Raw genomic sequence first — 10,804 nt, forward strand, 5'->3', positions numbered from 1 at the left:
CTAGAAGAAAAATGAAAAAAATTCAGGGCAGGTAAAACTATAACCTCATTACCTTATTCAACACTATATCAAAAGGACCTTGGTCTGAAAGAGGCCTATTATGGTCAATAGCTACAAACAGTATCCCTTTTGTGTATTCTTGACATAGAGGTTCCAAAACAGCAGCAATTCCTAAAACCCCTAATCTCTTTTACAAGTCCAAATAAGCATCAGAATTCACGAATCTTTTAGTTAAAAGTTTATTTATATAAAAGTTGAAAGTCTTTGAGAAATTCTTTAGGAGGGAAGAAATAAATAAACATCCGGAAGTCTTTGTTATTTCATTCCCCCACCCCCCAAGTAACCAGATTCTAGAATCAAATAATGAGAAAAGGAAGTTTCCCACAGATAACAATATGTCTCAATTCATGTTTAGTGCATACTAGAAAATAAGAAAAGTGAAGGGACAGGGAGAGGAAAGAAGGGGAGCGTCAGAGGATAAAGAGCATAAAGGTGAAAATCAACTAACAACAATTACCTGCATGCGGGTAACAACTAACCATATGGGATTTGTCAAGAGCACATTAACACACCTACAAGAAGGATTTAATGAGGAAGTTGGGTCAAACCACATGAACATAAAGACATTACACGATCTGCGATCCTAACAACTCGATTGAGAGATGAAAAAGCAAACTAAAAAGTAAAAACACAGGGGTTCTTTACAGACAAGTAAATTATACCCAGATAAAGCAGCAACAAAAAGTGAGGACATCATCCCAACTGATCCATCACCAATGCCTAGCCTTTTTTGTTCTAATGCACCTGCTTCAGCTCGGTTCCTGAATATTTGATAGAAATAATAGTAAACACCCTGTACCATAAAATTGTAGTAATCAAAAAATGGGAAAACTAAATAAAAGAAGTTAACAGGTTGGCAGAAAATACATCATGCAGGATCCATGACTTGTAAAACTTTCATTTTGATTAAAAAAGATTAACACTACAAACTTTCCTATGAGTCATCATCATTTATAAGCCCCCGTTTCTAAGTTTGATGAGCACTGAAACTGTCCTCAAATTCTCAATTAAAGCAAGTCAATTTAACTTGCAAGACTAATCTTTAGGTCAGACAAACTAACATCATAGTTGCATCTAGTAAAATATAGCCACAGTATGAATATAATAGCTAATAGCTAATGATGCACGAATTAGCAAAGACCTTTTTACTTAAAACTCCCACAAAGCCCAAATTGGCAGGAAAAAAAAAGCCAGTAAATATTTAATTCAAATGCAATAAGCATTTTGGTCTGAACGCGCAGGTTTACATATTTGATCACAGATGCATTTGATTTTCTGGCTTAAAACTATATCAACAGCAGTAAAGTTTAGCGTGATATAGGGAACTCAGTCAGTAAATAGGGACGGAATAGAAGTACAATTGATAGGTAAGGATTGATACAGAGGTAAGTTTTGAAATGTCATGTAATTATGTATCATTTATGTTCAAATTCACCACTCATGTATATTACTATATTTCCACAGCCAATGTGCCCTTAAGCTATTTCCCAATCAAATAACATAAACAGCAGTAATTACATTTTATCAATGAAAAATTGTTAGGTATTTCCCAGTGGAAGAGAAATCTCTTGGTTTCCACATTGAATGTGTACCACATAAGCTTTGTGTGCCATTAGTGTCCCTAACTCAAAATTTTTATTGCAACAGCTCACTCAGTATACATTCAATGGTTCAAAGCCAGAGAAATCTCTTTCTAGTAAAGCAACTAAAAAATTATCTTGATTCCAGTAAATATACATTTCAAACACTGTTAAAATAGTAACCAAGTCAGACCAGTATCGGTGAAATCATCAATTTCATGGCTAACCCGGTTGCTTGAAATTTTTCCTGTTCAGCTAAGGTCCAACATTAAACTCTCTCAATCAACCAAAACCTAAACGACGCTAATAATCCCAATCCACATCAAATCAAGTTTCAACAACAAGCACTCAACCAATCAAGCTTTCAAAGGATTTGTAACCAGTTAGATTCATTCATATATTCATAGATTGAAGAAAAAACCAACAGTATGTTATGAACACTGCAAACTTCAAAACCCATATCAAACAATATGCTCCAATCCATGAAACAAAGAACAAGAAAGCAACGCACCTTAACGCAAGGAATCAAAGTGGACCACAGAGCTGCACGAGCGACGACGAGCGACTGCGGAACAACGGCGAGACTGAGAGAGAATGAGAGTGAGGTGAACGGTGAGCTAGCGACGGCGAACAACGGCGAAACAGGACCTGCACAACAAACGAGCGACGACGAGCGACGGCGAGCAACGGCGAAAGAGGAGCAAGAGCGTAGGCGACTTAGGTTTTCAACGGTGAAAGAGGAAGAAAGCACTTTGAACGAATACTGATCTTTGAATCCTGTGTAAAAATTAAAAAAAAAGTGATCTTTCACAACGGTTATAACAAAACCGATGTCAAAACTCAAAAAACTGAGACTTTTCACATCGGTTATAATATAACCGATGTGAAAACTAAAGAAAAGATGGGCTTTTTACATCGCTTATATTATAACCGATGTAAAAAGTACTTCATTAAAATTTCAAAATGCCACCGCATTTAGCTTTCACATCGCTTATTCTAACAACCGTTGTAAAAAGTGTTTCCTAATTACTTTTCACATCAGACATATTCCTAACTGATGTGAAAACTATCATAAAACTTCACGATAATTTCAATATTGCCACCGCGTCATCTTTTACATCAGGTAATTGATTAACCGATGTGAAAACCCTGATGTGAAAAGTCTTTTTTCTAGTAGTGGGCCACTACTGCCACCATACCCCCCTACAACACCGTCACCTCCACAATACTCCCCACCTAACACCATCCACCGCCACCTCCACCACCCTCAAACACCATCAACATCGCCACCATCACCATCACTATCTATCGCCACGACCTACCACCACCACCACTTCGTCACAACCACCTCCCCCACCGGTGCCATTACTCATATCACCACTACCACCTCTACAACCACCACATCCATCATCGCCACCAGCCCACCACTACCATTACCGCCACCTCGGTCGCCACCGCCATCTTCATCACCTACAAACATCATCTTTATTTTTATATTCACGGAACATATAATTATATTAAATTAAATGAAATTATAAGTTATACAGTGAATGATCAAACGTTGTAGAGTATTAAAAGTCTAATACTATCATGTCTAATAGTATTAAACCTTATACTATCAGGCACAACATATCAAACGAGCCTTTAGCGTCAACCATTACAATAAGTATGTAGCTCGGCTTAGAGTTGATTAAACTGATACTAACTTCTTGTAAGGACTCCATGGTTAACATTACATGTACATTAGGTTAAGTCATTTAACGACAACTCTTATGTCGACGCTAAATTGGAGACAACGTCATCTTTTGGTTTGTTGCTATTGAGCACACTCTTTTAACTTAAATATTTGACTCTCACACTAAAGTTGATAAATTTGAATAACTCTCACACTAAAGTTGATAAATTTGAATATACATTACCTTAACGGACTTTGAATTTGTGTAAGGCAGGGTTGAATATTACCTTCCTGTTTTCTTGTTTCTAGATTTCTTCAAAGAAGATCGACTTGAATTTGTGTTAGGCAGGTTGAATATTACTAGTTTCTTCCTTTTCCTTGTTTCTAAATTTCTTCCTACAGTTGCTTTTGAATTCTTTTTCAGTAGTCACTAGTCAGCGACTAAGAAGCTCAAATCCACGTTCAAAAAAAAGAAGCTTAAATCCATTTTCAATTTCAAGGGTCCATAACATGTAAAGATACTTTTCCAATTTAAAATAGTCTGCCGTGTGAATTAAATCACTATCAAATTAATATTTATATATTCTCCTTCTAGTTGTTGTGTTCTCAAGTGACCATGCATTCCTACACTCTACTCACATGGCAGAACATGATTGGTAGTCAAGATCACTCCGTTATCATTCAATTTGGTCCACTTCCTCATCATAAACTATTTGGGTCACCCAAACAGTGGTTACAACTTAAAAATCCATAACAATATAATTACTCTTTTCCAATATAATGCAAGTTTTTGGACTCATATAAATGTACACCATACCATAAGTTCCATATACCTTTCATTTCTCACCTTCCTCTAGCTACTCTCTTCTTTTCTCTTTTTGTGCCTCTCATAGAGAGACTTAACAAACAATAACAAACACAATGGGAAGAGCAAGTTGTTGTTTGATTCTTCTAAGCTTCCTCATTGTGACCATCTTTGTGGGTGAAATCCATGGAAGCAAACAGGGTAGAGCTCTTGACAAATTGCAAAAGGCCAAGATCAAGGGAAGTTCAGGAATTGATGTGAGTCTTTTTCAGGCACAAGAAGTTCATGCTGCTGTGGTTCATAATTCTCAAGATGGTTTGAAAGGGAGAGATAGAATTGAGAAGCTTCCAGGTCAACCTGAGGTGAAGTTTGATCAATATGGAGGGTATGTCACTGTGGACAAATCTGCAGGACGTGCTTTTTACTATTACTTTGTGGAAGCTCAACGTTCTTCAGAAAAGATGCCTCTTCTACTTTGGCTCAATGGAGGTATAATATCACTTCTAGCATTCTTTTGGTTAGTTTCTTTTTTCTTTTCTTTCAGAATCAAGCGCACAAAAGCTAGTACTTATCAACTTAATTATCTCACGGTTGATTTTAAACAAAATTCTACAATGCGCTCAATTGGATTAAGATTTACTGTCTTCAAATTGTGTTTCATTTCCTATATCTCACCAATAAATTTTGTCAAGATAATTAAAAACCATCATGTAAGTTTGTATCTACTTTACTCACATTTTTCTTAACTAGTTTTATATTTTTATTGATGAGATGAGAAATTTTGACACTACAGAATTTCTTAATCATTCACGTATTGGATCTAATCCTTGTTTTCAAGGAAAAGAAAATGCATCATGACAATGCAGTTGAATTGCTTCATACTCATGAACATGATAGCCTTTTTTTTTTCTTTCACTCTTGCATCCACGCACATGCAAAAAATGATTCTTTATCTTGTGAAGTACTCACATTCTTTTGTTTTTTTCACATCACGAGGAAATTAAGATCGATTTAGGAAACAGGTTTTTTAATCTTAGCGTAGAAGTCTTAAAAGAATTTGGCCTGAAAAACTTGTGGAGTACAACCTATATATAGGGACTTTTCCTTTCTTTTTCCTTTTATTTCTCAGTGATTTGCTTTGTTTTTATTTGTTTTCATATTTTTCTATTCAACAAATTATTGATTTTCTTGCCACTTATATGATACATCTATTGAGATAATCCAACCAAAGTTTCAATTAAGGCTGCTTGCTATATGCTAGAACTTGCATCAAAAAAGTGAGGATCTAGCTACCCGAAACCACTCAAAATTAACTAGTGAGAGTTGTTCAACCAACGCGCGTATTATTATATCCTTCGTCATCTAGTGGTTGCTCTTTTCTCTCTAAAACATTATAATTACTTTGCATGACCATTTTCTTATGTTGGATTAACTATTATAGACTAAAATATGTATGGAATTAATTAGTCTCATGGATATTCGAAATATTTAAATTCAACTGCATGGGCAATGTAGACAACTACTTAAGAAATATTTTATACATATGCATGAATTGCAGTGTTTTATTTACTAGCTCGTTTGTGTACAAAAAATAATTTAGCACTCCTTCTATTTCTTTTTATAAAAAGCAAAAGAAATATAATTAATGTAGTTAGTAGCATTACATTTATTTTCAAATTATATCAACTTTTCAAAATTATCCATAGCTCACTTTTTTTAATTTCTATGTATTATTAATAGTTTTGCAAGTGGAAAAAGAGAAAAAACCCCAATTAAATATAAATATTATTACTATGATAAAAAATTAATTTACTACAAACTTTAAAATAATTTTTATCATGGTGCATCTCCAATGTAATTTTTATAATAAAAAACTACCCAATTTATATCATAAGGTTCTTAGTACAAATGCGATTTGAAGAATTACATGTATTCAAATCCCACAATTCACGCCCCTAGAGGATTTCTCGGCGTACATGTTGTATCTATCTTTGCCTCTAGAAGAACAAAACATATAAGAATAAATTAAGTCATCGGCATAAGCATTTATAGGGATTGTTAAAAAAGATTATTATATATGGACTAATACAATTATGTTACTTGATGATTGATATGCATCCATAAATAAACTATTATGATTGCCGTTTTCTGTTGACAACTTGCAAGAACATAGCCCTCATGTGCATGTTTAGCTGGTACGGGTTTGGCTGTCTCTAACCAATAATACCATACTTTTGTGCATAAATACAAAAAACTACTAGTTAGCAATGCGTGTAATATATGACTTTTTTAAAACTACATGTTAATATATCTAAATCATATTCAATAGTTAAATATTTTAATGTGTGTAAAAGTAAAATATATTTAAAAAGTGCTCACACTCTAATCAAGTGGGTTAATATATATAGCTAGTTATTTAACATAAAAAAGTGCTCTCTGTTGTAAAAAAAACTTGACCATATCAACTTTTATCCTCTAATCATTGATTTTATTTTCTTTAATTATTAACCGCACAAAATTTGACATGGTCTCTTAAGCAATGAGACCAATGAGAGGATTCATGTTCTGTTCTTCTTCTTTTAATCAATTTAATTTTCAACTTTTATGAATGAAAAAAACTCTTTGATCAACAATTTTCTACCAATTAGTGCACTGATAGTGGGGAGCAGAATTAGTTTCACAGATAGTGACATACCTTAATATATAAGGGTATATAACGATGAAAATAATTAATTTAAATTTATTGTATTTCATTGTAATTAACTGATATTTCATTTTTTTTCACTTTGTAAGGTCCTGGATGTTCATCTCTTGCCTATGGAGCAATGCAAGAACTTGGACCCTTCCGTGTAAACAGTGATGGGAAAACACTCCACATAAACAGATACTCATGGAACTATGGTACTTAATCATTGCCTCAAAACCAAACCTTCCTTTATTTCTTTCACTTTTAAAAACCAATCATCATTTTAACTTTCTCACTTTCTAACCCAATTTTCAACTTAATTTGAAGCTGCAAATGTTCTGTTCCTGGAGTCACCAGCAGGAGTAGGATTTTCATACTCAAACAAATCATCTGATTATGAAACCAATGGGGACAGAAAAACAGCTGCAGATAACTACGTTTTCTTAGTGAATTGGCTAGAGAGGTTTCCAGAGTACAAGAACAGAGATTTCTACATTGCAGGGGAGAGCTATGCTGGGCACTATGTCCCTCAACTTGCACACAACATTCTCTACCATAACAAAAAGGCTAACAAGACAATCATCAACCTCAAAGGAATTATGGTATGTGCATATCTCCCTAGTCCCACACTGCCCAACTTTCCAATTGGAAAGAACATGAGATATGATGATTAGTTCACATGTTAATCATACCCCTAAAGATAAATGATGGTCATTTTGCTGAAGCAATTATAGCCTAAGTTAAATAGTTTTCTCCAAATTTCTCATTATTCTAATCATGATGGTGAAACACATCAAGATCAACTATGTGTAGCACAACTAGTAGATGTAGCACAACTAGTGTATGAAACAGTAGCACAACCAATCAAGCCTCAAATGAATTAATCTCTTGGCTATTGGATGTGAGAATTCTTTATAAAGGACCCAAAAAAACTCATAAAGTAATCAAAATGAATAGTTAAGTGTCATTTTTATTAAGGACCAATATAATTTAGTGATTAGTAATTTATCATGAATTAAATTTAAATTAACAGCATGTGTAATCAATACTCCACTTTTATTATAATTTTCTAAGTGTTTTTTTCTTAACTTTGAAGAGGAAAAATGTGTCATTAAGTTTTCAGGTTTATTTGGGCCAGAATTGGACCACTGCTCCTTTGGATGGTACAAAGAGTTGTTGTTTGTTGCATAATTCTTGACATATGATTGACTTGTTAATTTTCATGTTGATTCATTAAACTCAAATCATGAAAATCTTGTCCTTTTGCATGTGATGGGTGTGCTAGTGATCAGTAATATAATGATGTGATTTCTTTTAATCATATCATTACGAGATTCCCATAGTAGTTCCATCTTCTGTCACTGAATTAAGGACGCATATGATGAGTTTTTCTATTTGGGCCATAGTAGGGACCTTGTCAATTATGAGTGGCTAAACATTGTGGATTTGTCATGGGAAACAACCAGGAAAAATCCCCCTGGATTTAAAAATTAAATTTATTTTTACAATAAGAATGGGTTAAATTAGATATTACAGATTTCTAGTGGTAGCTACTTAAATGTATCATTTCCCTTAAATAAGATTCTGTGAGAAAAAACTGGTCTTATCAGAATGACAGAATGTGATTGTTCTCAAATCGAACAAGATATTGTCTTCCGTGAAGCATATATACATGTAATCAAACAAACTCACTAGAAAGTATGATAAAAAGTGTCTTGAAATATTTTATTTTACCGTTTTCATATTCATACAACATGAATGGAATAAAACTAGTTACCAAATATGAATGTTCTTCCTGCTGCAAATTTTGCAGATTGGGAATGCAGTGATCAATGACAAAACAGATAACCAAGGAATGTATGATTTTCTTGCAAGCCATGCAATAATCTCAGATGAAGCAGCACATGATATCACCAAATATTGTAATTTCTCAGCTATCAATCAGACTAGTGAGTGCAACGCAGCAGTAGATGAAGCTAGCAACGATACCTCGTTCATTGACATCTACAACATCTATGCTGCACTCTGCAATAATCCCAACCTCACTACTCATCCCAAGAAGAACTCGGTCAGATTCAAATTCAAACCCTTCTTTGTTTCCAATACTTGTTTGCAATGTAGTTTTAGTATTCATTAATTTTGGTTCCCTAGCTTAGTAATTTTCACAATTTTTCTCTCATTTTCATTCTGATTCAGTTATTTTGGTCCACTTACTTTATTTTTTGCAATTTTGGCCTCTTTAGTTAAATGATTACCCTGGTTAAAAACTCAAGGTTAAGAGGTGCCGCCAGTGACCTCCCGCTTGTTCAACTTGATATAATGACTTCCATGTCTGTTTGATCGTTTTATTAATAGATTTCCTTAAAAAAAGTTCAACCATTTCATAATCTTGGTCCCCAAACTTTACTTTGAATTTTACATTTAGAGTTGGTGATTAAATCATGTTTGTACAATTGGAAAATATAATGAGATGACCAAAATTGTGTAATTACTAAATTAGGGACTACAATTGTGAAAAGAAAAGTAAGAGAATCAAAATCACCAAATTACTGAACTGAGAGGATTAAAATTGTGAAAAATAAAGTAAAGTGACCAAAATTACAAAATCACTGAACTAGGTGAACTAAAAGTATAATTAAGTAAGCCTTTGATTTTAACACAACCAATCTTGTATGAATGCAGAGATTTAGAGAAACTTAACTAGATCTAATTCTGCATTTTTTTTTTCTGTTGCAGATTGTTATTGATCCCTGTAGTGATAATTATGTATATGCATATCTTAACCGGGGTGATGTTCAAGAGGCCCTCCATGCAAATGTCACCAAACTCAAATATGACTGGGAGCCTTGCAGTGACATCATTGCAAAGTGGGCTGATAGCCCTTCAACAGTCATTCCCCTTTTACATGAATTCCTGAACAATGGACTCAGGGTTTGGATTTTTAGGTAAAAAAATTCCCTTGTCATTCTTTGTAATTAGTATATAGCAGAAGATGTGTGTTTATAAATTTATTTTGATTGCTTATCTATTGTATGAAACAGTGGTGATACAGATGGAAGAGTGCCTGTTACTTCAACCAAGTATTCCATTAAAAAGATGAACCTTTCCACTACAACTACTTGGCATCCTTGGTTCATAAATGGAGAGGTACTTATAATAGAATGTCAATGACTGCTTTCCTTTGTTTTATAATCACTATAGTAAATGTTATAAACCAATGCGATTGCAAAGTCTTATAATTGGATAAAAACTAAAAAAGTTAAGTATGACTAACAAGATGTTGGTCTAGTGATAGATAAATTAGATTATCGTGTGGGCAAGGGCACAAATTCGAACCCTGAGAAAAAATAAGAGTGTTTATGTTATTTCTCAATTTTTGTCCATCCAATTGAATTTGATTTATATGGACATTTTCTAAGAAAGTTTACATGAAACAGGTTGGTGGGTACACTCAAGTATACAAGGGAGGTCTAACTTTTGCCACAGTGAGAGAAGCAGGACATCAAGTGCCAAGTTACCAGCCATTAAGAGCTCTTTCTCTAATCAAACATTTCTTAGATGGCACTGCTCTTCCTAATACTCACAGATTTGACTAATTTACTACAATCATGCTAGAATAATTATATTGTCTGCTTAATTTTCTTATGCATGTAATTGTAGTTTCAAAGAGAGAAATCTAAGTTAATGGAATTTGATTGAATTGAATGATTAATGAAATGTTGGTGGAAAAAATTGCCATTGCTTGCCTTTCTCAAGATAGCTCTCAGTTGCTTTTACAATTCATAAGGTTAATTTCATTGCTTCAGCTGTTAATTAGGATATTTTTATGTTTAAATTCATGGCACAATTCATAGGAACTTTAGCCACAAGAGATTCTTCCATTGTTCCAAGTCTCTAATACTGTTTCCCCAACTTCCTGAATGAGGGATAAGAGTTGTTGTTAAGGAGGTTTATCTTCTCTACGAAGGTAACCAGCCTCACTTCTCGAATTGATTTTT

The 10,804-nt window shown here is 33.8% G+C and overlaps 1 protein-coding gene across 1 annotated transcript; it reads left to right on the forward strand.

The window, feature by feature from the left end:
- The first annotated feature begins 4,036 nt into the window (after window positions 1-4,036).
- Window positions 4,037-10,553, forward strand: LOC130749154 (serine carboxypeptidase-like 40). The gene is made up of 7 exons (XM_057602449.1): window positions 4,037-4,609; window positions 6,914-7,021; window positions 7,134-7,408; window positions 8,620-8,874; window positions 9,543-9,751; window positions 9,848-9,953; window positions 10,244-10,553. Exons 1-7 carry the CDS (start codon window positions 4,237-4,239, stop codon window positions 10,400-10,402), a joined length of 1,485 nt encoding a protein of 494 aa, XP_057458432.1. The 5' UTR covers window positions 4,037-4,236; the 3' UTR covers window positions 10,403-10,553.
- The last annotated feature ends 251 nt before the right edge of the window (window positions 10,554-10,804 follow it).

This window comes from Lotus japonicus, chromosome 3, assembly GCF_012489685.1.
Source record: "Lotus japonicus ecotype B-129 chromosome 3, LjGifu_v1.2".
In the NCBI taxonomy this organism is placed as follows: domain Eukaryota; kingdom Viridiplantae; phylum Streptophyta; class Magnoliopsida; order Fabales; family Fabaceae; genus Lotus; species Lotus japonicus.

What these genes read in the sequence shown, in the direction of transcription:
- LOC130749154 (XM_057602449.1), top strand. Translation starts at nt 4,237, where the DNA reads ATGGGAAGAGCAAGTTGTTGTTTGATTCTTCTAAGCTTCCTCATTGTG. An exon ending in CAGATACTCATGGAACTATG is followed by an intron (nt 7,022 to 7,133) that starts GTACTTAATCAT and finishes CTTAATTTGAAG; the next exon opens with CTGCAAATGTTCTGTTCCTG. An exon ending in CTCATCCCAAGAAGAACTCG is followed by an intron (nt 8,875 to 9,542) that starts GTCAGATTCAAA and finishes TTTCTGTTGCAG; the next exon opens with ATTGTTATTGATCCCTGTAG.